General features: G+C 32.6%; 2 protein-coding genes across 2 annotated transcripts; both read left to right on the forward strand.

Moving 5' to 3' along the window:
- The first annotated feature begins 719 nt into the window (after positions 1-719).
- Positions 720-4118, forward strand: LOC127252389 (fructose-1,6-bisphosphatase, cytosolic). The gene is made up of 3 exons (XM_051276544.1): positions 720-1160; positions 1945-2341; positions 3510-4118. The coding sequence occupies exons 1-3, from the start codon at positions 762-764 to the stop codon at positions 3908-3910; spliced, it is 1197 nt and encodes a 398-aa protein (XP_051132501.1). The 5' UTR covers positions 720-761; the 3' UTR covers positions 3911-4118.
- An 11114-nt stretch (positions 4119-15232) lies between these two features.
- On the forward strand, positions 15233-17155 carry LOC127252391 (uncharacterized). Its single transcript, XM_051276546.1, has 5 exons — positions 15233-15352; positions 15523-15567; positions 15954-16037; positions 16145-16320; positions 16780-17155. Exons 1-5 carry the CDS (start codon positions 15331-15333, stop codon positions 16876-16878), a joined length of 426 nt encoding a protein of 141 aa, XP_051132503.1. The 5' UTR covers positions 15233-15330; the 3' UTR covers positions 16879-17155.
- Positions 17156-21189: the final 4034 nt, after the last annotated feature.

The raw sequence follows: 21189 nt of genomic DNA on the forward strand, positions 1-21189 counted from the left end.
GGTTGAACGAGCCCTTTGCGACTACGAACAACAAACAGGGGGTGAAACACCACGCCAAAGAACCTCCACAAGTTACAGGAGGAAAGCGCCACCGAAAACCGCCGTGAAACCGCCGGAAAAAGTCACTGGGAATGCAAACAGAAAGGTCGAGAGAGAGGCAAGCTAGAGAGGGTGAGAGTGTAAAGAGGATTGTGAGTGAATAATGAGAGACGAACTCTCTCTCTATGTACAAGGTAATAAGCAACGGACGGCCAGGATGTAGATCCACAATGGCCAGCCACGATCAAGTCGAGGCAAAAGACGCTGATCCAAGGCGGATCGGGTCACGGGTCGCGGGTCCAGGTCCGGGTAGGTAAGTATGAATGCGGTTCAGGGTGGCGGTCACGGATCCAAAGGTGGGTGCGGGTCATGGGTCGGGGCCAGGGTCTAAAGTGAGCTGTATAATTAGGTGTATGTATCTTATATTATGGTAGATCTAATTGGATCAAAAAATTCAACAATATCATATAATACTAATAGGATTAATTTATTTTTTTACATTTATTTTTACTTTATTTTAATATAATACCGATAAAAATAACAAAGGATAGATATGGGAAGGACGTAGTATTATTTATTATAATAAAAATAATAAATTTGTGGTGAATTACGTCATATTGGGCGGACTGTCGGAGTAATATTCACTTATTAAGATATCTATTATCTGTTTAAATTTGACGAATTTTGAATTTACAATTTATCATCGTCGAGTCATCCCCGCGATGATATCCATCGGCGCCATCACAGCACCCTCTGTTCCCATTCCAATCTCTCCTCTCAAATCGCCCCTTTTCCTTCCCTATCTCCTGAATTCCCACCCAAATCCCATCCGAAGAATGGCATCCTTTGCCGGATTACCTTCCGGAGTAGGCGCAGCCTTTAATTCAGGTAGCAGCGGCGGCGGAATTAAGGTTCAGACATTGAGGGATTACATGGGAAGAGGGGGCGAAAACGTCGGAGACGAATTGATTGTGCTGTACGGTCACCTGGAGTATGCTTGCAAGAGGATCGCTGCGCTTGTGGCGTCGCCGTTCAATTCCAGCCTGGGTAAACAATTCAGTGGCAGCGAAACAGGCAGTGGCGGTGAGAGGGATAACCCTAAGCCACTTGACATTGTCGCAGTTAGTTTTCTCGCACATCTTTGTCTATTACGTAACAGAAATTTTCGCTGGCTTGTATAGGATATGTAGAATTACTTGCTTGCTGCTGATTGAGTGGATGGATTTTTTAATGGGGATTCGAATCTGTGTGTTCTATTAATTAGAAATGATTATGACTCCTGATTGGATTCGTGTAGCTGGAAGTGCTGCCATGGATTATTTAGTTCGAACAAATAAATGTGTGTAGTGAAACATGAGATTGTTTTCTTTAATTTTGAAGCAGAGTTGCTACATGCTAAGGGCTTAAGAGTAGATTTATTTTCTTTTTTGAAGAATTTGATGCTGAAGCCGATAAACATAGTTTCTCAAGAATCATTGTTCAAGCAAATCAATTCGGACAATTGGTGGGAATAGGCTGAAATCGAAACTGTGTGGCTTGAATACCTACCTTATCATTCATTTTGCACTTGCCATGTTAGGGATGAGTATTGAGTGGAACATAACTTGAGCTCATGGTAGCTCCGGGAGAAAAGAACTTTGATACTCAAAAGATTGCCGACGTTTTATGTTTATTTTTTGTATGTAAAAGTAGTTTAATGCTATAATATATTCAGCTTGATCTCAATCACTTTCAATTGTAAAGATCTATTTGTGAGCTTAATGAATATAACAAAAAAGATGTAAGCAATACTATCTTGTTAATCTTTGAATTATAAAGTTGTACATATGTGGACGTCGTAGAAGGAACTGACATTTGCTTCGACTACACCAAATGACAATAATATATTTTTGCTTTGCATTGCAGAATGAAATTATATTATCATCCTTGAAGAATTCTGGAAAAGTTGCAGTAATGGCTTCAGAAGAAGACGATGCTCCGATTTGGCTGTCTGATGATGGCCCTTTTGTAGTTGTTTTAGATCCTCTGGATGGTTCACGGAACATTGACGCCTCTATTCCTACCGGGACGATATTTGGCATCTACAAGCGCCTTGTGGAACTTGATCATCTTCCAGTTGAGGATAAGGCTACACTCAATTCCCTCCAGAGTGGAGCTAAGCTTATTGCTTCTGGCTATGTCCTTTATTCATCGGCTACCATTTTGTGCACGAGTTTTGGGTCAGGAACACATGGATTCACTCTCGACCATTCAACTGGAGACTTTGTTATGACACACCCAAACATAAGAATTCCTCCTCGAGGTAACTTTGATTTGATCTGTGCTGTTTATCTTTTATACAGGGAATAATGTCTTCGTTTGATCGTTGAATGATATCGGTAACGTGCTAAATTTTAGTGTCGATACTTGTTTTAAATTATTTTATAGTGTCGATACTTGTTTTAAATTATTTTATACTTTTTCGGTTGTGATTTGAAGTACAAATACCATTAATCATCTCACACAGTTTACACTTAAAATATTTTCTATCTCACAAAACATTGTATTAAAATATTCTTTAAAGAAAAATTCAAATGAATATCTTATTTTAAATTAATATCAAACCACAACCAAACAAACCAAATTAATTAGATGATATATGTGTGTAGTTAATATCCTTATGGCATACAAGATATTAGAGATGTATTGAATTTGAATTGTGTAGCCATATTTATTTAGACTGAAGAGTTGTTTGTATGTTTTTTTATGATCTAACATCCATTGGATGTGAGCCGGCAAAAACTAACATGACAAGGTAATCCTACATGAAATAATTGGATTTAGGTTAAAAATTTTGATCTAATTATGTATACATTAGATGTATGCAGGTCAACACAAAGCCTGCATGATAGTAAACAGGTCGATTTATGGTTGAAACCTTCAATTCGAATCCGATACAACAACTCGTTTATTATATATTAATATTAATTAATATATTTATTTTATATATAGAAGAATATTAATCTAATAATTCTTTTTATATTATTAATTCATGGATGAATATCTATGTTCTTAAAGTTTAGTGAATTATTGGTGTATGTTTCTTACTTGTGTCTTGTCGAATTGTCGTTATTTGTCTAGTATTATTGTTTAATTTGTGGATTTTAAATTGTAAATTCTTTTTAATGGGTAAATGGGTTGATTTCGGGGGTTTTTTAGCCTATTTAGAAAATTATTAAACGTGTTAACATGTCATTTTTTGGGTCAGTCAGGTTTGAACAGGTCGATTCTTCTGACTCGTTTAAATAAATAGGTCTATTTCGATAGGAAAATTTGACCCGTTTAAAAACTCACGACCCATTGCCAGCTAGTTGGTATAATAAGTATATGTATGATCTGCACATGTTTGCACAAGCTCGACATCTATGCAATTTTATTACTCTACTAGTAATGGCTTTCATACCTATTTAGCAATGGTAATGTTGTTCCAGGTCAAATATACTCGGTGAATGATGCTCGATACTTTGACTGGCCGGAGGGGCTAAGGCGATACATAGACACGGTGAGACAAGGGAAGGGCGAATATCCGAAGAAGTATTCAGCGCGATACATATGCTCTCTTGTTGCGGATTTCCACCGGACTTTGTTGTATGGCGGCATTGCGATGAACCCCAGGGATCATCTGCGGCTGGTGTACGAAGCGAATCCGCTAAGCTTCCTGTCGGAGCAAGCAGGAGGGCGAGGGTCGGACGGGAAGGACCGTATATTATCGGTGCAGCCGGTGAAGCTGCACCAAAGGCTGCCGCTGTTTCTGGGGAGCCCTGATGATGTTGAAGAGTTGGAGAGCTATGGGGAAGTCCAGCAGAAACTGAATCCTGGATATGATGTCTGAATTGAGTTCAATTCATTCACTCCCTCTTGTAAAAACACAAACTTGAATGTAAAGAATATATGTAATTAATTAGTAGATGAAAGCCTGCTGGTAAGAAAAATAGTTATACTTGCTCTGTAAAATAATTGTGCTACTTTTAGGCCATGATTTTTCAAGTAGTAGTATAATTTTGGGCGACGGCAAACCGGTTAACAACACATTGTATGTTAAAAGATGGTTAGGTGTGGCGTAGTGTAGGGGTTGGACGTGTGACTGTGAGGTCATAGGTTCAGACTTCGACGCCTCAGGTCACCTGTCACACATGGTTCGCCTAGTGTAACTTGTCTGTCGGGCTTAGTTTGCAGGATATTAGGTTCGGCAGAGGGTTTACCCGGTCCGCACTTTCGGGTAGCGACTGCGGGTTCTCACTTTATTAAAAAAAAATAAAAAAGAGATAGCACATAGCATTTCTTGTCGAGTATAGTTTGCAAACTATTAGATTCGGTCGGAGATTTACTCAAATCACACCCGAAGGATAGCGTATGTGGATTCCTATGTTGTATATATATATATATATAGCATATAACATTACTATAAATAATGCGCATCATATATATGTATACATGACACATTTTAAGTATGAATAAATAACACATATTTTTTATTTCACTTAGCATGTTATGTCTTAAACTCCGATAATTTTAATATATATATTTTTAGAAGTTTGTTACTTATTTATTTATTTGAATAGTTTTTGTCGATTACAAAAAATAATAATAATAATAATAATAATAATAATGGCAGTAGGATTCTGAATGGGTTTGAATATAAGCTAAAAGCTCAGAAGTCGGGCAAAAGAAGGTCGGACAAAGAAGGATGATTCGGCAGACACGGAGGAAATAATTTGCATCAACGTCGTGCACGGAGGTCAGGCAAGATAAGATCAGACACGGAGGTCGGACAGGATAAGGTCGGGCAAAGAAGGATGATTCGGCAGACACGGAGGAAATAATTTGCATCAAGGTCGGGCACGGAGGTCGGGCAAGATAAGATCAGACACGGAGGTCGGACAGGATAAGGTCGGGCAAAGAAGAATGATTCGGCATACACGGAGGTCGGACAAGATAAGGTTGGGCACGGAGATCGGACGTGATAAGGTCGGGCATGAAGGTCGGACAAGATAAGGTCGGGCACGGAGGTCAGACAAGATAAAGTCGGGCAAAGAAGGAGTATCGCCAGTCACGGAGGTCGGACAGGATAAGGTCGGGCAAAGAAGAAGTATCGGCAGACACGGAGGTCGGACAGGATAAGGTCGGGCAAAGAAGAAGATGAGACGGCCGATACGGAGGTCGGTCGAAAGAGGAAGTCGGGTGAAGAAGAATGAGACGGCTGATGCAAAGGTCGGTCAAAAAGAGGTCGGAAGAAAGGAAAGGTCTGTTAATTGGTCGGGCGAATTAAGGGTCAGTTGGTCACTTGCTTGGGCGACCAATGAATCGTCTGGACGAATGGTTTTTCAGCCGATTGAAGGGACCATATGGTGGTTGCTTGATTGGGCGACCAATGAATCGTGTTAACGAATGGTTGTTCAGCCGAGTTAAAGGACTATGTGGTAGTCGCTTTTTGGGCGATCAAGGAATCGTCTGGACGAATGGTTTTTCAGCTGATTAAAGGGACCAGATGGTGGTCGTTTGATTGGGCGACCAATGAGTCGTTTGGTCTAAGCGACCAGTTAGTATCTGGATTGGTCGGTTGGCCTGCGGTTCGTTTAAGGAGTCAGGGGTTATTTTGGGCGGTTGAGTAGCCGGTCGGGCCAGCCGCCCATTTAAGGCGGTAAGGTTTTCAGAGGCGGTCGGCCGAGCCTTTTGAGTGCTGTAACTGGCGCGAACGGTTGGTGAGTCGGTTAACATACGTGTCAACAGAGGAGGACCTGGTGGGCGGTTGACAGCGGTTGCTGTAACCGACCAGACGGCGGTTCAAACCGTTTCTTTGAAGGGTTATTTAAGGATTCATGTCTGTTCTGAGAAATCATCTTCAATCGACATCAAATTCAAGAGAATTGTTTTTGGGATCACCACTTTACTTTTTCAGTCCGTAGTTTTTATTTTTCTTATTTTACTTATGTATCCTACCGTGCTTAGGAATTCCTAATCTCAGGCATTTATTTTATCAAATTCGAAGATAATTTCTATTTTCGAATTTTACTTTTTGTTATTGAAAAATTGCACGAACTGTTTTATAGATTGTATTTAGAGGAATAACAAAATATATATATATATATATAAGTTGCAAAACTTTTAAGACATTTTAATAGTGTGTTTTTTTTTACTTGTTTCAGTTTTGCACTGTTGTGTAGGTTGGTACGAGCATAAAATTAAATTTATCCGACAATTTCTGCATGGCTAGGTTAGGGGCCCCGCAAAATTTCAATAAGTTAATTGCTTGATTAATTTAAGAATTATTATTTAATAAAATATATATCTCATTTATAAATAATAAAACTTTTATAACACAATTTAATAATCAAATTATACAATTACTAATTTAATATAATTTACATTTATACAATTATATTAAAATTCTTCAAACTCAAAACCAAATATATAAACCTAAATAAACACAAAATTCCAAATTCATGTGAAGGCTTAAATTCTATCAAAATCAAAACTCAAATACTCTAACTTCTTCTTCTTAAAAAGAAACACACCCTAAATTAATAAGATTATGGATCATATGCTAAGATTATATTTCAATTCAGCATTGCTAATATAATCTCAACCACTAATTTTGTATTTATAATAATAATTATAAAAAAATAAATAAAATTAAGGGTTATGATTATTACCAGCACAGCTGATTCTTATGGATTCAGCCTGAGATCTATATTGAATTAATAATAATAGCAAAAAATTCAAACAACAAGAATAGTTAATTTATAAATTTACCATTTAATTGAACATACTATCTTAGTCCTACATATAATTTACGGTTTTTATTTTTGTACTCCCTACATTTTATATCATTTTTTTTTATATATAAAATATTATACATTTTAAATTTTTTAATTTATAATTTTTTTAATCTTAATTAGATTAATTAATTATTTTAATTTTAATTTATAATATGCATTATACTATGCTTATTTTTATTAATATATTTTTAATTAATTATTAATTATATATCTTTTAAATTTATATGTTTACCGTAACTGTGATGTTATATTCAAAATGAGGGACTATTTGATAAGAAAGGTAGCATTTGTTGAATAAAGCTAATAGTCTTGAAGAGTGATAGCTAGTTTTTTTTTTTAGAGATAATATGTATTCTAGATTGCAAATTAATAATAGCTTTGTGTTGTAGTCTAAAGATAACTTAAATAATACTTTCTCCCTTCCTTCTAAATATGACATAATATCGAGGCATGGAGACTAAAAAATAATATTTTCTTCGTCCTAATTCAATCGTAATGTTTTATCATTTTTGTTTGTTTTAAAATAATAGTTTTATTTTCATAAATAAACATACATTTAAACTAACACACTTATAAAGGCAAAAAGATATTGTTTTATTCGTATTTTCTACCGACTACTAATATAATATCAATATTTTTTAAATTTCATAGTCAACAATAAAACTATTTTTCTGAAACTAAGGGAGAAATATTTTAATGTAAAAGTATTATAGGTAAAAAGTAAAGTCAGTGCATTATAAAATATTATTATTGTTGTTGTTAAATTATAAGTAGTGAAATTATAAGTAGATAAATTGTTTACTATAAATAAATTATGTATAAATTTAGCGGGCGATAAAAAAGAAGTATGATATAATTCTCCCGAACGAAAGAAATAATTTTTTCCGATGATGAACGATGAGTATCGGCTTGAACTTAAAAATAAAATAAAATAAAATAAAAAGAGAAGATTCAAGCACGAGTATATATATATATATATATATACGTGAGTCCATGAAATTTCGAAATAAAATTTAATCTAGTTAACTAAAATTTCTAAGCGCAAAAAGATTAATGTGGAGATGTTCTATCGTTTGTAGATAATGGAAATATATTTGTGACTTGGAACTAAAAACAAATGTACAAGGAGTACAATATTTAGCTATTTTTCATTTCGCAAGCTATATTTTTTTTTGTTTTTTTGTCAAAGTGTTTTTTAAATACTGCATCCGTTTCACATTGGATGTCTTTGTTAATGTAGACACGAAAATTTATGATAAGTATAATTAATAGATAATTAACAATGTATTAATAAAAATAATTATCCTATAATATAAATTATTATAGATTAAAATTAAAATAATTAATTAATTTAATTAAAATTAAAAAATTTCAAAATAAAAAATTTAAAATTAGATTAAGGTGTGTAATCATTTTCTAAAAAATGAAAGTGACATGAGATGTGAGACGAACATAAACGAAAATGTGGACATAATAAATGAGATGAAGAAAGTATAATTTATTATAATGGAACAAGAAGGGAAGTACAAGAAGGGACTAGGCTATTACAACAACTAAAGTGCGCCTAAGGACGTACTTACATCAGTTAATACAATACATAATATATATTTTATTCACTTATAAAAATTAAATATTTAATTTAAAATATTATTTTTTATAATATTAACATAACTTATCATATCTAACAAAAAAATTAAAAAATCTCATAAAACCACCTACATGAATTAATATTATATATATATATATAAACATCTTACAAAAGGTCCACGATAACACTTACAAAAATCAACCCCAACAAATTAACCAAATCAAAAGTTCGAGGGAGCTTAGAATCCAACAAAGCCCAATGAATATAGGTTTTAGTACAACACACGGGCCAATATAATAAAAAGCTCAACAATGCAGTCTGATCTTAGCCCAACAAATAAGCCCAAATCCAAACAGCCCTAATTATCCGATGGTTCAACAAAAACCCAAACCTCTCCGCAAAGACAATACAAATTGCGTTAGGCCATGACAAAAATAAAAACCCTAACCCAAAATGGATCCACCATTAGCCCAAAACCAAAAAAGAGACCAAATTTTTTATTTCAAGATTCAAAATACCTATTACAAATTTTATAGTTTTCTTTAGATAGAAAATTTCCTAAACAATGACAGAAATATATATTAAAGAAAAACTTCAAATAAGAAAAAATGATATAAAATGCTATGTATAAATTACTTTTATAGTAGATGAGAAATCTCATCAATTAAGATAAGAATTATTTCTTTCCATTAATAGTTGAAATCAAATCCTCTTATTAAGAAAATGCAATTCCTTCTTGTTAAGTTAATTGCCCAAGCTTCAAGGGATAGCGTACTTGAAGATGAAGTCACATGCGAATATTAGACGATTAAAGGGATGTGTTTTCCAAGATTAGAATGTCGGTTTCTTTTCTATCATTGACGGTGAGGAGTAGAAATTACAAGAGAATGAAATCTTTATACGACGCTTTGTTCCAAGGACCTAATCCTAGTCTATTTATATATAGGGCAAACACAATTGTAATTACAATTATCTCCTTAATTAATAGTATTATTAATTTCATGTCACTAAAATATTAATATTATACAACCTCAGTTCAAGCTAAAAGTATACAATTACTTTTGGCGCGGAGATTAAGGAATAATAGTATTTTAATTATAGTGGGTAGGTAAAAGTAGTAAAATGATATTTTTGCCCTTACTTTTTTGGTATAAAAGTAATGATGTGATGTAAAGTAGGGGTATTTGTGGGAAAAATGAGGTATTTAATGAAATTGTTACTTTGTAATTGGACGTCCCAAAATAAAAATATGTATATTTTCTAACTGGACGGAGGGAGTATATGGGTAGCTACACTTTCATTCCATAAATATCAAGCCCATCGGTCAATAATTAATTGTGTTAACTAGATCACTTAAATAATATGATCGAATAAAATAATGACTTCAACAATATATTCGATACACATATTTGATCATAAATCCAACAATCTCCCACTGGATCTAGTAAATGTCCGAATGAGTATTCTTTATGAGCTCAATTTACGGTCCTTATAAGACACGACTTGTAAGAATCTTGTCCATCAATCACAACAATATATGATTAAATAAGCATTCGTCTTATCAACAACTAAACTCACAGTAATCACTAATATCATTGTAATCAAATAATATAGATCAAACATGTAACGTGCAGAGAGAAAATTACATAAGTGTGATATGAGCATGCCAATTTTCTACTGATCCAAACTGAATGAGATCGTAAATTATTTAAAGATAATGACCAAAACATCAGAAACTGAAATAATGATCAAAAAGTATTAAACAAATACCGAGTACACGACAAAATAACATAAATGCATACTCCCACTAGAGTGAAGCTTCTCTGATTTGTAACATACTCATATGAGCAGTATGCTTGTGGAAGACCTTATATGTTACACCTTTAGCTAGATGGTCTGCTAACATAGATTTTGTCCCTAAATGTTCGATTGAAATATGATGATCTTTCATCTTCTCCTTCACAACTAGGAACTTAATGTCAATATGCTTTGACTTGGACGAGCTCCTATTATTATTGGAGTATTCAACGGCTGAATTTTTGTCACAAAATATCTTGATAGATTTTTCAACCATTGAAATGATTCGTAGCCCTGTGACAAGATTCTTAAGCCAAATTATATGTTGTGATGCCTCAAAACACGCTACAAACTTAGCTTTCATAGTGAAATTGGTAACAAATGTCTATTTAGCACTACGCCAATCAATGGCCCCACCAACCAATATATAAACATAGCAAGATGTAGATTTCTTACTATCTTGGCATCCCGTAAAATCGGAGTCAGAGTATTCAACAATCTCCGAATGGTCTGACCTCTTATATGTGAGCATGTGATTACTAATTCTCTTTAGGTATCTTATCACCATTTTGGCTACATTCTAGTGATCCAATCCTGGATAACTGAGGTATCTGCCTAACACACCAACTATGTATGCAATATTTGGACGCATACATACTTATGCATACATGAGGCTCCCAACGCTGAGACATATGAGATCTTTTTCATTTACTTGATTTTCAAATTTACTTTAGGGCACTGGCTGAGACTTAATTTCTCTCATTTAACTACAATGGTATCTACTGCATGTTGAATCGCTTGAGTACCTTATTAATATAGCTCTTTTGAGATAACCCGAGAATACACTGAGATCTATCACGCTATATCTGGATCCCTAATACAAAAGATGTTTCACCAAGATCTTTCATTTCAACGTTACTCGAGAGAAATTTCTTAGTTTCTTGTAACATGCACACATCGTTTGTCGCAAGCAGAATGTCGTCCATATACAAAACTAAGAAGATAAATTTACTCCGACTAAATTTGTGATAAACACAATCATTAACATTAATCTCAAAATTATATGAGAGAATTACTTGATGGAATTTGTGATATCACTATCGAGACGCTTGTTTAAGCTCATAGATGAGTTTTCTTAATTTACAAATAATTTGCTTTGGGTCACCGACCTAAAAAATTTCTGGTTGTACCATATAGATCGTTGCATCAATATCATCATTCAGAGACGCCGTCTTGACATCCACCTGGTGAAGCTCTAAATCAAATTGTAACACAAGAGCCATGATTGTCCTAAAAGAGTCTTTAAGAGAAAAAAAATCCGAGAGAAAGTCTCTTTATAGTAAATCCTGTTTTTCTGAATATAGTCTTTACTTACAAGACGTGCTTTATACATCTCCATGTTACCACTTGCATCTCGTTTAGTTTTAAAGATTCATTTGCAACCTACGAGTTTTGCACATTATGGCAATAAGACAAGTTCCCAAACTTTATTGTCTTGTACTGAGTTGTACTCATCACGCATTGCATTGACCCAATTATCTGAATTAGGACCCTTCATGACATGATAAATATTGATTGGATCATCCTCAGTCATGCCATCATTTTTTTCACTTTCTTGAAAAAATGTCACATAATTATTCGGAATGACGTTTCTTCGCTCTTTAGTGGGTCTACAGAATTGCGTTGGCTCTTGAACTATATGTTTTCGAGTTTGATCCATAAACATAGGTTCCTATTCTATATGAACGGATTCCTCGGTCTCACTTTGAAACTCTATGGAAGTTGGAATGACGGCTAATTCATAAAGTATTTGGTAAATTTAATAAGTGATTTTCTTAATCCTCAAAGTGAATTCTAAAACTTTATTCCTCCCACTCCTACCCCAAACTCTATATCCTCAAAGAACTTGAAAGTACCCAGCTTGAGGTCCTCGGCCCATGTGTGTCCTGCCCCTCCAACACCAACCCAATGAGATGTTGCCATATATTTATTTTATTTTGCTAATATTTTACCTTATATTGAATTGCAAGCTAACCGTGATTAAGAAATAATACTTTATCCGTCCATTAAAATTAGTCTATTTGGGTTCGACACGAATATTAAAAAAAATGAATATTTTATTAAAAAAATAATAAAAGTAAGAAAAGTAGTTTGAAGTATTTTTAAAAATTTAATTCGAAATTAAAGTAAATAAAGATAAATAATGTAATAAAGGTAGTAATATTTGTTGTAAATAAATGTTGAATAAAGGATAATGATTAAATATTGATTTGCTGACTTTGCCAAAATTAGTAATATGATAAATTTAACGGACGGACTACAAAGAAAAATGAAAATAACTTTGGCGAATGGAGTGAGTAGTATTTCATTATTTAGTGGAAGTGTACAAGAGTTTTTGATATTTTTGTCCATTCTCTATGGGAATCCCCAATCCGCCTTGGGGAACCCTCCATTTGACTTTATGTATAAGACAATTGTATGTGTAATGATATATTTGTAATTTAAGTAAAAATTCATAATATTTTGATTTACTGTATAATTACTTTTTTTGAAATAGAAAATTGATAATATGAAGTATGACATACGAAATCAATAAAAAAATATAATTTGAATTAAGACATATAAAATATATATAATGAGAAATGTATTGAGAAAAAAAATGTTGAAAGAACAAAAACCCTCAAATTCTTTAAAAAAATCACCACTCAAACATAAATTGTATTTATTTATTTTATTTAAATAATCATTTAATATAATATTTGAGAAATATGCACACATATATTTACGACGTGAAAATCAATGAATATGATCCTACTATACTATAGTAATTTTAGTATTTTTTTAAAATAAATTTTCAATTATTTAATAATCAGCAAAATACGCAGACAAAACAAATGACTCTTATTCAAATGAGTGTTTTTAAAATGGAAAGTTAAAATCATTAAAATAAATAATATTCCCGTCCCAAAGGGGTGTTTTTAAAATGGAAAGTTAAAACCATTAAAATAAATAATCTCTCCGTCATCTGAGTAAATATCCATTTACTTTTTGCACGAAGTTTTATGTATATTAGTATTATAATAATATATAGTAGGAATAAATGTATAAATGATTAAAATATCCTTATTAGTAAAATATTCTTATAGGACGGACCAAAATAAAAAAAAAAAAATTTAAAGGGACGGGAGAGTAATAATAATTGTTAAACCTTAAGTTTAAAAATTTTCACGTTGTTGATGCCGATTTTCAACAATAAAAAGTAAAACTCGAAAATAGAGATTATCTTCGAATTTGATAAAATAAAATGCCTAAGATTTAAGAATCCCTAGATATTGTACGATACATAAACAAAATAGAAAAAATAACTACTACAAACTATAAAAGTAAATGGTGATCCCCAAAAGAAATTCACTGAACTTGATGTCGATTGAAGATGCTTTTTGCCAGTTGTGAACCCCCTCTTATATGTCTTCTAAGTCAGTTATCAGATCGTGCACTACCAGTTATAATTGACAAATAAACCTCCTCGTGTTTACAACCGTCTAAAAAACTGTCTTTGGTCGCATTTATATTTAGCAACCGTTTGCTCAACCCTATAACTTTGAAAACAACCTTCGCCTTTTCAGACGGATCATAAATCACCACTCAACTGAGAAATCGTCTGGACCATCCACCGAATGAACCTACCGAATAACCCAACGATTGACCAACCGACCAATCTAGATACTAACTGGTCGCTAGACCAAACGACTAATAAATCGCCCACGCGAGCGACCACCATTCATTCCCTTCAAACGGCTGAACAACCATTCGTCCAGACGATTCATGGATCGCCCAATCAAACGACCACCTTCCAATCCCTTCAATCGGATGAACAATCATCCGTCCAGACGATTTAGTCGATCGCCCAATCAAGCGACCACTATCCAGTCCTTTCAATCGGCTGAACAAGCATCCGTCCAGACGATTTAATCGATCGCCCAATCAAGCGACCAACTGACCGCCCTTTCAAGCGACTGAACTACTATTTGACCAAATGACCGGTCAATCGATCAGACGATTAACAGATCGCTTAATTAAGCGATCAATTAACAAACCTTTCTTTCAAATCGACCCCTAGAAGCCCACTTTCCTCTTGTCCGACCTCCCTGTCTGCCATCTCATATTTTTTCGCCCGACCTCCTTTTGACCGACCTCCGTATTGGCCGTCTCATCCTTTTTCTCCCGACTTCCTTTTGTCCGACCTCCGTGTCTGCCATCTCATCTTTCTTCGCCCGACCTCCTTTTGACCGACCTCTGTATCGGCCGTCTCATCTTTCTTCGCCCGACTTCCTCTTGCCCGACTTCCGTATCGGCCCTCATCTTTCTTCGTCCGTCTTCCTTTTGTCTGACCTCCGTATTCACCGATATCCTAATCACATGTTTCTTCCGAAAAAACTCATTTCTTAATAACACTTGGGCCGTTTGACTTATATTCAGACTCATTTAGAATCTCACTGCCATTAACAGGCCCATTGAACTATACACTAGTCCACAGCCCTATGCCCATTCTCGAAAACCTTGCACATTGATATTTTCTTATTCAACACGCATAATTAGAGCATCTTGTTTTGTAATCAGCGTGTATGTTGTACTTGTATTACACATTATTATTATTATTATTATTATGTTTTTAAAAAAAAAAAAATTAATCTTGTAGTTTACATCAAAATTTAAATTACTTTTTTAAGCTCAGTTATAGCATCATAAAAAATATGCAATAATTGTATTTTTTATTAAAAATAATTAGTATTGTTAGGTGATACTCTTATAAGAGATTATCGATAGAAACCGGGGCAGCGTACGCGATCGAGATGCTACGAAAATTTCGTGAATGGACGGTCAACATTTTGGCACGTGTAATATTAGCCACAAAACCTTCATCAACGACCGACTCAACTCTTTTCCTAGGGTCTTCTAGAAGCCGCGTGAGTTACACGCACGTGGATATATATACATTTATAATTTTATCTAGAGCGGTACATCTTGAAACTTCCTGATCCTGCGTTAAGGTATTTTCATCGGTCTCTCTCCGGCAAAGCGAAAGTCATGCCCCGTCGCAGCTCCGCCGGTAACATTTTCTGCTCTGAGAAACCTATTGAATTTTGTTATGCGAGGAAATGGTTTGATGTATTGTAATTAAACACGATCATAATTGTTGCGGGATGTTTCAGCTATGCATCTCTGTTATTGCCTTAAACGATTCTGTATCTCACCATTCCTGCGATTGTTTTGTTGCAGGAAGATCTTCTGGTGCTAAACCTCGTCCTGCACCGACCCAGCCAGGTACTTATAATCGTCGATATCACCAATTTATAGTTTAATTACTATCTTGATATTATGTTTTCCGTAAGAGCAAACCGAACATTCGTTCTGGTGCATAACAATGGCTCATTGGCGTCTGAGGTGAGGTTCGTAACTATTAAATATGATGTTGCAGTGGAGCATACTCAAACTCATATAATGGTTAAATTTTTGTGTAAACTATTTTGGAGTCAGATAAATTTTAGTTCTATTTTGAAAAGATATAGAATGTTCTTTCAACTTATTCAGCGTTGAGCATGATCTGAGAGTTTACAATTTTACATCATTGCCTATTCCTACTTATGGTGTCTTATTCAAACTATTTTCTCCATTTCGAAAATCCACATATTATATATATATATGTGCAGCTCGCCATGCACCTCCTCCGGCTCCTGCACAGAGTAGCTCTGGTGGATCCATGGCTGGAGGTATTGGATCAACCATTGTTGAAGGTGAGTGGAAGTGTAAAAGGTTAATGAGCTATGATTATAATGCTCTGGGTAGTGTAACATGAAATTGAATGTTGTCTCATTCTTCTGTTTTCGTTTAATTTTTACAGGTATGGCATTTGGTGGAGGAAGTGCAATAGCACATAGAGCTGTGGATGCTGTTATGGGTCCTCGTACAATTCAGCATGAGACAGTTGTCTCTCAGGCTGTCGCTGCACCGTCACCTGGTGCAACAACCATGGGTGGCTCTGAAGCTTGTGCTTTGCAGTCCATGGCACTCCAGGATGTGAGTAAAAGATTAATATATGTATATATATATATATATATATGATTTCTTTTTGCAGTCTTATTTGATAGAAGGAAACCACAGCTAATAGTAATAATTCGAAATGGTAATTAAAAAAATTGCCCTGCTTTCATGTATATTAGATGAGAAAGTATAGTATAGTAATTAGCACAATGATGATTGGCTCCAGAGGTGTGGATTGTGCACAAAGAGGAAAGATTATTGTGTTTCTTGAACATTGAACTTAAATAGCTGTGTTTCATGTAGTAAATGTGAGAATTAAAGAAATATGTATGTATGTATGTATGTATGTATCTTCTTGATCAGCAGCCAACAGAGTGTTAACCAGATTACCGATCTCCAGCCTTATATCTTTGATATCAATTTATGTTGTAGTTAGTATTTAATTGTAGAGGGTAGGTCGGATCCATCGAACTGAAACCGTTTGTTTATGTGCAGTGCCTGAATAGCTATGGAAGCGATATAAGCAAGTGTCAGTTCTACATGGATATGCTGTCTGAGTGCAAGAAAAGTTCAGGTTCGATGATGAGTTCTTAATCTTGGCATTCCATTTTTCAGAAATGTGGATCCATCAGTCTTATATGGATAGCTATTATCAATGCATAGTTGAGAACTTTGACATTAAAACAGAATTTCAGCACTTGTATTGAACTGCAATCAGAATGTGCTGATAAAAAATGGTATGCATGTGGTGGGTGGGTATAGTTGCAAGGATTTATTCAATAAACTTCATCACACCAGATATGATGATATGATATGGTTGCATTGTTTGGCATTGCAATTATCAGCTCAAATATCTGTCTGTTTTCTACAACTGTTCCTATCATCACTAAATCAACACTTCTGACCATTAAAATCCTCGACCGCGAATTGAAGCAATTACAACAATCTGGGCATATTGCAGCTCAGGTAGAGTTGGCAATTCCCGTTTTTGGTTTTTTTTTTTTTTTTCTACGTGCCAGTCCTGTTTGGCGGTCTAAAACTCCATAAGTTGATTAATTCGACTAGTTTATTCCCACAATATTCTCATCATAATGAATGCAATATCATAAATAAAATTACCATTTGAAATTATTCTACCATAAACCATAATAAATTTATAAATTGTGACAGTAAGAGTGACGTTTGTCAATTAGTTGATAGTTTATTAATTGTTAGCTGATTCAATTTTGTATTCAAGTGTATGGTGGTAAAACAACCGTATGACATTACTTGTTTATATATAAAATCACTATCAAGAATATTGATATTTTTTTTTTAAATATTTAATTTTGTTTATTTTGGTTTGAAATTTATGAGAATTTTTTTTATTAATTATTGAAAATTATAAAAATACTATAAAATATTTATTTTTATTTTTATTATTTAGATATGAGAAAAAATATTTTTACTAATAAATAATATTTTTTATTGAAATTATGTAGAATATAAAATAATAAATTTTTCGTATATATATTTTTATTATGTTAATTATTATTTTAATATATATAAATAAATTAATAACCTTTTTGTTTTTTTTATTTGATTTAGTTTTAAAATTTTATATATTTTATAAATAAAATAATTTATATGTAATAATTAATAATAGTAATTATTTTAAATTTAAAAAATAAAAATATAATAATAAATTAAATATATCCAAAATAACTAATTAATAAATATTGTTATAAAAATATATTTATATATATAAAACAAATAAATAAATTTTAAAAGTAAATAAGGAATAACAAATATTAAAATGAAAAAGTTTTTTTAAAACACTGGGTGGGTGGATGAACTTTTCAAATATTAGCTTTTTTGGATCCAAAAAATTCTTTCAAAAAATTAATTTACCGAACACTTAAATTAATTTTTTGATTGGTCAAAAAGCAAAAAGTTGTTCAATAAGTAAAAGAACAGAAACACATTAAATTTATAATAAGTGAAATTAGAAACCATCACTTGTGTGATTGGAAACCATTTGTTGTTTCTATCATCCTCAGTTTCAGTTTCTTGTTCATATGTTGGAACAAATTTGATGGGATTATTCTTATCAACAAGTGGTAGATCTATGGCTCGAGGCTTGCAACGGCCCTTCAAAAGGAGCAATATTTCACTAAAAGAAATGTGAGGATTATGAATATTTATACTCCATCGAGATAGAGTTTTAATTTGTTTCGTCATTTGTTTATTATGCAAAAGCTACTAATAAAATTCTATAAAAATAAAATACAAAACAATCAAATGATTTATTTGATACAAAATTAATCTTGTCGAGTGTTTTTTTTTTTTTTTTCTCTCAGCCACTCATTTTGTGTCAATCGAATCTCATTTAAATGGTTTATGGGAGGAAGTGGCAGATAATTTGGTGCACGTTGATTTTAAGAATAATTATTTTATTTATAAATTAAAAATTTATATAATCTATTTTAAAAATATCTTTATAGTAATACTAAAAATCAATAAATAAATATTATATATTATTGCAATACGATAGATAACAAACTAGGTTAAGATAAATGAGTAAATAACATACATCTATAATACCAATAAAATGAAATCAACCCATGAATGTAAAAAGCATCTAGTAATTAATTATTAATATAGAAAATTTTAACTATGATGATTTAATTCGCACATCAAGAACTAGGACCACAAAGCGCTATCTTTGTCGTCTTTCCACGTGATTCGGACTCTGTCGTTTGACATTTACGAATAAATTCTTCATATGCATCAATAAGATTCTTTAAGATGATTTAGTATAGCTATTTTGGGTACTTTAGTGAAATTAATATGAGCTTCCTATTTATAGAAGAGAATAATACGAAAAATATACAAATTTGTGCAATATATAAAATTAGTAAGTAAATAAGTTACCTCAATTTCAACCACCTATTTGGATGCATATGTGCCATTTGGCTTTTTCGTCAACATTTTGGGTGCATTTCTAGCGCTGAGAATATTTGGCCAAAGTTTAATTCCCGTTCGCAATTACAATTAGCAAGAATCATACATTTATGTGTTCAAATAAATTGTATAGAATTCAATCCTAACAAAAAATAGTGATTCTTATATTACTTTGTTAATTTTTTAACTACAAATTTTATAAAAAGACAATAATAATAATAAAAAAAAACACAACAAAACAAAAACAGAAGCATTACATATGAAAGTTTAATGATTTAGAACATTGAATTGAATTGAAATATATATATATATATATAATAGCATGCATCACATACATATAAATTATGCAGGATATAGAGTCATGCTGCAAAAATTCTGCATATAAAAGGAATGATAAGTCTGCAACATATAAAAAATAAAATAAAAATCGGCAGCACATGTATAAATCCTACAACATATATCATCACTAAATTATTCCGGCAATATATATATATTAACACTTACAATTATATCATTCAATATGTAAACACAAATCTAAATATATCATAAGGTCATGGAATTGAATGACTTACAAAAACTAATGCTTCAATGTATCATATTTAAATAAGAATAAAATTGATATTAAATTATTATATAAACATAATGAGTGCGCCAAAGAAAGATGCATTCATATATCAATTGCAATACCATTTTTTTCCTAACAAAACTAGTTTAGAAAAATTAAATTCTTAGGAAAATCTCACTAAAATTAAATTCTTAGGAAAATCTCACTATATTTTTTTTATAAGAGATTTTTGCGCATTTTAATTATTTGAACCTAGGTTTATTTATGAAGAAAATTGCAATAATATCTCATATCTATAGTCAATTATCACTTTTATCTTTTAATTATCACCCTGACAAAATATACCTACATGTTCATTTTTTCGTGATTTTCGTCGTTTGTAGCACAATCCACCCGGACCAACACCGTCATGAATTTGAAGCGCAACTAAAGAACAAAAATTACGAAAAAGTGACACATGAAATATATTTTTTCACGGTGAAAATTAAAAGGCAAGAATGATAATTTTTCAGTTCCTAGTCAAAATTAGTTTATATTTTTTTCACATTTTTTTCTTTTTTTTGGCTCTAAACAATTTCGGACTAACAAAAAATTTTATTGGTTGGTTTTTATGCTCGTTTTGGATGAACCTTGCAATTTTTTTTTCACTTCCTTACCTAAAAATTGATTTATTTTTTAACTTTTAGGACTTTTAGGGCCAAAATGGCCTCCAATTGACAAAAAAAACTTGTTGGTTGATCGTTTGGTTTTTTCGGATGAAACATGCAAACTTTATCTAATTGCAAGTTAAAAAATGAGCTACATTTTATTTGGTCGTTTAAGATAAATTGTAAGTTTTATTCAATTCAAATTCTAAAAATAATTTTACATTTTTTGCATTTAGGATTTTAGGGCAATAAATGACCTCGGATCACTACAAAAAAAAATAATATATTTGTAACGGAATTTCGTCCCTAAAGTTCACGTAGCTAATGTGATTTCATTTCTAATTTCGTCTCTAATGTCATTAGTAACGGAAAAAGTAGATTTAGAGACAAAAAAATTTTGTTACAAAAATGATTTTTTCTTGTAATTGATGGACAAAACAATATCGCTGGTTACTTTGTTCGGTTATTTCGGATGACCTCTAAATTTTATGTTTTTAACGTTTATCTATTTTAGGGGCCTAAACGACTTCGGATGGACAAAATAATATCACTAGTTGGTTTATTAGGTCATTTCGGATTAACCATGCGAGTTTTGTATAATTTTGAGTCTGAAAATGGGTGTATATTTTTTTAGCATTTAGGGTTTTTTTGGGTCCTAAATGACCTTGGTTGGAAAAAAGAATATTGTTTGTTGGTCGTATGGTTATTTTAGATTAACCCTCCAAGATTTCTGTAATTATGAGTCTAAAA

Source organism: Andrographis paniculata, unplaced genomic scaffold (assembly GCF_009805555.1).
Source record: "Andrographis paniculata isolate CXL003 unplaced genomic scaffold, ASM980555v1 Contig46END, whole genome shotgun sequence".
NCBI lineage: Eukaryota > Viridiplantae > Streptophyta > Magnoliopsida > Lamiales > Acanthaceae > Andrographis > Andrographis paniculata.